Below are 6,495 nucleotides of genomic sequence, written 5' to 3' on the forward strand. Positions count from 1 at the left end.
AACACACTCCACTTTCGGGAAACCATCTCAGGTCTTCTGCGTGTGACACCTAAAACACGTAACTAAAGGACGTCCTTACTATACAAGGTAACTTGTTGCTTTGTTTACAAGACACAAATCAGAAGTAGACGTTCAACATGTAGTATCATTATGATTGAAGGGAGGGGGATTGGAGGTAATAATATTGAGGATGGCAATTATGAAGCTTATTGATTTTGGGGGGGGGGGGTTTGGGGGGGGAGATGGGGGGATGTTGTTGTGGCTGCTGACGTCGGCAGGATGTGCATCGTGCGTCTTTACGTTTGCGTAGTACACACGTATCTGTGAACCGTGTGAGTCGGATGAGAAACGGGCTTATCGCCACTAAAGCCTGAAGCCATTGTTCCAATTCTAGTCCGCCACTCCTCGCCCTAATCCCATCTCTCTCTCTCTCTCTCTCTCTCTCTCTCTCTCTCTCTCTCTCTCTCTCTCTCTCTCTCTCTCTCTCGTTTTCTTTTCTTTTTAAATTCTCATTCTCCTAGACACAATTAAGCATACACACACACACACACACACACACACACACACACACACACACTCACACACACACGCACACACACGTACACACAAGCATACGCATACGCTCAGACACATACATATCTATCCATCTATCTATCTATCTATCTATCATTCTATCTATCTATCTCTCTACAATCGGAACTGCTCTAGCGACCACCAGTTTAAGAAAATCACTTAAACACATTGTAATCACCACGCCCCACTACCCTTTCTTGTGTTTTTTAAATATAGAAGTTACATTGTCCAAGAGGACCACCTCTTAGAATACCACTTTTCTTTAATAATGATAATAATAGATAGCATTTGTATAGCGCATATCCCCGCTCAACAGCAGACTCTAGGCGCTTTACACTATTATTACCCCAGCAGACCATAGAACACTCCGAAACATTCTCAGCTTCCCGAGAAGCATACAGTGCGAGCAGCCGATTAAGCGCTCAAACACTAACAAACTGACAAGACCAAGATCTTTGACACTGGGTGGTCGCCTTGGATAGGTTCGCCTTACATCTTTCACTTTCAGGTTATCCATCCTTTGTGCCTTCGATGACATGGCACTGAGCGCCTAGTTGACTTGATGAAGACAGAAAAAATTTCAAAAAGGAATAGTATGCCTGCCAATGTCAGCTTGGTCAGATGTGACCAAATTTAGTAACCTACCTATATCCACAGAATAGACATGGAAATATGTCCAACGCTTCTATGTAAAAGAGGACTCTTCTTATTTGCGTTCTCCTGCAAGATCTCACGGGTAGTAAGTAGACTAATGGATTTTTAACCTCCAGCACAACTGATTTTATTTTTACGTATGTGACCATTTTTAAATGGGACTTAAAGGCAGAACTTTTGTTTTTACAAAAGACAAGGATTAGACAAGCTTGTCGAGAGGCGTTTGATTTACCCCAGGCAACATCAACAGGCTAACGGTTGGGTAAACTAGAGAGCCTTGAGTGTAGACACGCGAAAGAAAAAAAAATCTGCCGCATGTCGTAAGAAAAACAATAACAAGGAAAAAAAAATTCTTTTCTTACATTTGCTGACTCAGAGTCTTAAGGTTCAACTGCTTGCACTTTATGCAGATAATGAATGGCTATTTGCAAACGGCTCCACAACTATTCGCTATACTCTTGCTACCTCGTTTGTAGGGCTTATGTTATTATTGCTAAATGTCAAAGGCTTTTGCCGATAGCATTATGAGAAAAACGAGCTCTCTGCCTGTCTCAGGAAAGAGGACAGTGCAAAGATGTAACTGTAGTGTTGCTATCTTACTTTTTAAAAGTTCCCATAACTTGGCTAATGAAGGCGAAGTTGGACTTGAAAACGCTCTCATGGCATGATCACTGTTAACATTATTTTTTTAAACCTAAAAATGCAATAAAGATATTACTATCTTGATTTTATGGTTTAGAAGCAGGGTATATGTAACACGTGTTACTTGTTGCTATTAGTATGTTTGATAGTTGTTGATGATATTTCGTCTACTGTTTCAAAATCAATTATCTCTATCATTTGTTGGGTTGTTTTTTTTTTCACCGAAGAATGAAACAGAGGAGAAAAAAACAAACAAAGGCAAAAAGTTTCGTACGCAATGATTTTCTCCCGTCAAGCGTCAAGGTTAGAGACAAACAGATTTTTACCCCTGGATTGATGGTATCGTGGCGAGTCAGATGAAATGACCTCGACGGCTGCATCTGGCTCTGGACCTCAGAATGGAGACCAAGAACAGGAAAACGATCAAGAGGAAGACCAGAAAGAAGAAGGCAAGATGACAACATGAAGGCGAACGGGAACAGCATGGATACAGAGAACAGCCTGTAGAACAGAGCGGAGGTCGTTGTTGTAGGGCTAAATCAATATCCTTCAGTAGACAGACAAAGTAAAAAAAAAACAACAACCAAAGACGTAAATGACAGTAACTCAAAAACTAGGAATCAAAAGTTGCGAAAATGATGAAGACTAAGTATCAAATCTGGTCCAGGACAGTTGGAGCAAAAATGTGAACGTTTTGGTAGTATTATGTTCTTTTTTTACTTGCTTTTATTACAAAGACGTACATAATAGGTGCAAAATGCTATTTAGCTATATCCCTTTTATATGTTATCCATTTCCGATTTTGTAAAGGTCGTAATTTATGTACCTTCGTGGTTAATCAGTTCAAAACATTTGGCTTTATCAAAGCACCTTAAAATAGCCGCTTGCTCACAAGACGCAAAGTCTTTGTTATTGAATGTTTTTCTTGTTGTTCTTTGAATAAACACTAATTTAAAGAATACCTGTTTTGAGAGAGCGAGAGTGAGAGCGAGCGAGAGAGGGAGATAGGGGGTGGGGTGATGGTAGAGGGGGGGGGTGTTCACTGGGTATGTTAAAAACTAAGACCAGTGTCCGAAAAGAAAGTGACACGTGACCATGCATTCACCGTTATGTGCAGCTGATTGTTTTGTTTGAAAGCACTCATTGTTTATTTGTTTGTGAGTTACACAGGAGATATCAAGTCAACAACAAAATGATCGTATGCACAAAGTAGCGAAAACACGTTATATTTTTCGTTAGTTTACTTATCTAAACAGGGTGAAAGGGCCACTTTGTTCACCTGTAAACTACCGATCAGGTAATCTGTGGACACACAGCTTACATCCCTGGTTGCCTCGGGAAGCGTTAAACGGTCACCTGGGCATGTGAGCACGCGCCGTCCAAATCGTGAAGCAATCAGGCGGCTTTGAAGTCCTCCGACTTACTGTTTGCTCACGTCCGAGCGATGAACTCTGCGAGGTGCTTTGGAGGTCTCCAGGGTTGTTAGCTACGGGACTTCCCTAAACGTTGAATTTCGAGTCAATGAGTAATTTAGTGAATTTGAACCCCCCTCATGAGAATGGGTACACTTGGCCGGAGGTGCCGTAATATTTAAACACAATGGTGTGTGTGCAGTTTCACCAGTTTGTTCGGGAAGCGGTTTACCTGTACAGCATTAGGCTATCAGTTATGAATTTTGTCACTTTTGGTTGTGCATAATTTTTCGACTTACTTTCTTTTCTCTTCAGTCTTTTTCAAATTTTCCTTCAGAAGGTTGAAGAAAACTTTTTTTTAACCGAAACATGTCTGCAAAAGCGTCTTAGCACGAGCAAATAAAAGCTCAGTGCTCAAAATTTCCAGTCATTTATTATTTCGTAAAATAAACTGGTTGGATGGTAAAAAAGAATCCAAGTTTGTTTTTTTTAGTTTCTTTTGCGAAAAAAAATATAGATTTAAGAGTTAGATAATAATATGCTGCGTTTGAAAATGACTTCGGTTTGATTTATTCAACAATCTTGCTGTTGTTGTTGTGCAAGGCAGTGATTTTCCAAACAAAGACTACAAGAACAGAGAGGCTGTTTCATCTCATTCAAAGCGTTCAGAAGTAATTGGATTAGAATTTCGTTGCAGCTCAGCAACATGGGGAAGTGTGCTAAGGTAAGAAATATCCTTTTCTTAGTTCATTCTTAATTATTGCTTGTATTCACTCATCTAAATATTCATGTTCCAATTACTTATTTCTTTCTTTCTGTCTTTTGTTTGACAAAATTGGCTTGTTATGTATTAATTTACTCAATCCTTTATTTTTTTCTATCTATCTATCTATCTATCTATCTATCTATCTATCTATCTATCTATCTATCTGACTATCTATTTACAATATTACGTGCAGTTTTACTGGTCAACTTAATTATGCATTTATTATTTTTGTTTTCTGTTTACTTTTTTTCCGAAACATTTAATAATGATATTGAACCACAACAACAACAACAACAACAACAACAACAACAACAACAACAACGGAATAATAAAGATAATAATAATCATGATAATAATAATAATAATAATAATAATAATAATAATAATAATAATAATAATAATAATAATGATAATATAATGATAATAATAATATAATGATAATATTAATACAATAATAATAATAATAATAATAATAATAATAATAGATAATAATAATAATAATAATAATAATATAATGACAATAATAATTAACAACAATAACGTAACAACAACAATAATATTGATAACAATATTTTCTTTTTAAAGTTGTTGCTCTTGTAGATTTTCTTTTTCTCTTTGTTGTTGTTGTAGTCGTTCTTCTTCTTTCTGTTCTTCTTCTTCTTCTTCATCTTCTCCTTCTTCTTTCTTTCTTTCTTTCTCTCTTTCTCTCTTTCTTTCTTTCTCTTTTTGTTTCTTTCCTTCTTCTTCTTCTTCTTCTTCTTCTTCTTCTTCTTCTTCTTCTTCTTCTTCTTCAAATTACGGCACAATCAGTTGGCACGGGAATCAAGCAAAGTTTTGTCAAAGCATACTCGAAAAAATTAATAGGGGGAGGGGGGAATTGAGCGGCTCCGCGATAGACAGTAAAATTACTAATTTTTATGGAACATTAACAATTTAATAGATTGATCATGCATTGTTGGGTTGGCAGAAACGTTGATGAAGTAAGTTATAAATTGTGCAGCTCCACGAAATTTTTTAATCTGAACGGAGTTGTTATCAATCAGAAAGGGAAATGATCCGTAATCTGATGTATTCATTTTGATCCTGTTTCTGATTCTTTCTCCCAATTCTTTTTGCAATGCTTTGTTCTGTTTCTTGCCAACTCCTCAGTTCAGTTGTTCTTCATTAGCTTGTTTGTTTGTTTGTTTTTTTGCGGGAAATTATGTTTTTTTTGTTGTTTTGTTTTTTTACAAGAAAACATTAATTAGCATTTCAAATACGAATAAGAAGGGAATTTAAGCTTACTAAACTGTAAATAACATGGGGAAATTCAAGAATGTATTGTTCTGTCACCGGTTGAAACGATATGGAACAAGAAAACCGACAGCAAAGTAATATATAGGGGGAAATCCCTTTGATAGTTACATCATAATTGCAATATCTGTCACGTTCTATGGACATTTAATAAGATTGTTGTTGTTCTTGCTGAATTCGTTTAGACACATTTACACTAAGCTTTCAATAGTTATGGGAGCTTGCCCGATTGTTTGATTGTTAACTTGTCTATGTATTTGCTTATTGGAGTAGTTGGGGTGGGGCTGGAAAATATTGTAAATTTGGGGGGGGTGGGGGGGGGGGTGTTGGTTGGGGAAGCGGAAATAGGGGGGATCTGTTAATAATTTTACACGAGGAGGAAAATGCCCGTTTTACTTGTTAACTGCTAATTTTAATACTTTTACGAAATATGGTACGTATAATTGCAAACACTTCTGATGGAAAAACAACATTAGTCCCAAATCTGTTGTTTAAAACTAGTCCACTTTGAGCGGAAAAATGAATCTTAATCATAGTTAATAGTATGATTACGGAGAAAACCTATTTCCCCAATCTTTGCATCCCTCGATGATTGTCTTAAGTCGATAAGAGTAGGCTTCGGCCGCCACCAGGGCAAAATTCAAAGTTTCCAACCAATTGAAAATGTTTCATGTGTCCCACGAGATCATATATATAACATTATGCAGCTGCGAGCACCGTAAAACACTTAACAAAAAAAAAACCAACGTAAAAGAACCCAATCCTTGATTTAAGAATCTCTGGTCTCAAGATCATGGCGATCAGCAATGGAACTATTGAGGCTAAGTGAAAAGATGCACACGAAACGTTAGTGCTAAGAAAGAACTAGACAAATTGACAGAAATTACAGAAGGAAAGTAAAGAAATAAGACTTTCCAGTGTCGTTTACCAATCACCCTCACTAATCAGCAAAGGGGGCTTAAGTTTGAGTTTGTTATTTTAGGAAAGTTACATTGATTGTTGTTGCGGGGTTTTTTACACGAATTTTACTAAGAGACAATGTGTCTTTCCTGTTACTAGAATCTAATACTTTTGTTTGGGTTTTTTCTTTTTTTTATGTTGGTTTGATTTTTGTTGTGGTTTGTGTGTGCATGTGTGTGTGAGTGTATGGACGTA

At 36.9% G+C, this 6,495-nt stretch overlaps 1 protein-coding gene across 1 annotated transcript in view; it reads left to right on the forward strand.

Annotated features, from left to right (window-relative positions):
- Nucleotides 1-3,987: 3,987 nt before the first annotated feature.
- Nucleotides 3,988-6,495, forward strand: part of LOC106011246 — a 26,211-nt gene continuing 23,703 nt past the window's right edge. Inside the window, exon 1 of the mRNA XM_035968751.1 lies at nt 3,988-4,005. Within this exon, the coding sequence (XP_035824644.1) occupies nt 3,988-4,005 (18 nt within the window). The remainder of the gene's footprint in view (nt 4,006-6,495) is intronic.

Source organism: Aplysia californica, unplaced genomic scaffold (genome assembly GCF_000002075.1).
Source record: "Aplysia californica isolate F4 #8 unplaced genomic scaffold, AplCal3.0 scaffold00079, whole genome shotgun sequence".
Lineage (NCBI taxonomy): Eukaryota > Metazoa > Mollusca > Gastropoda > Aplysiida > Aplysiidae > Aplysia > Aplysia californica.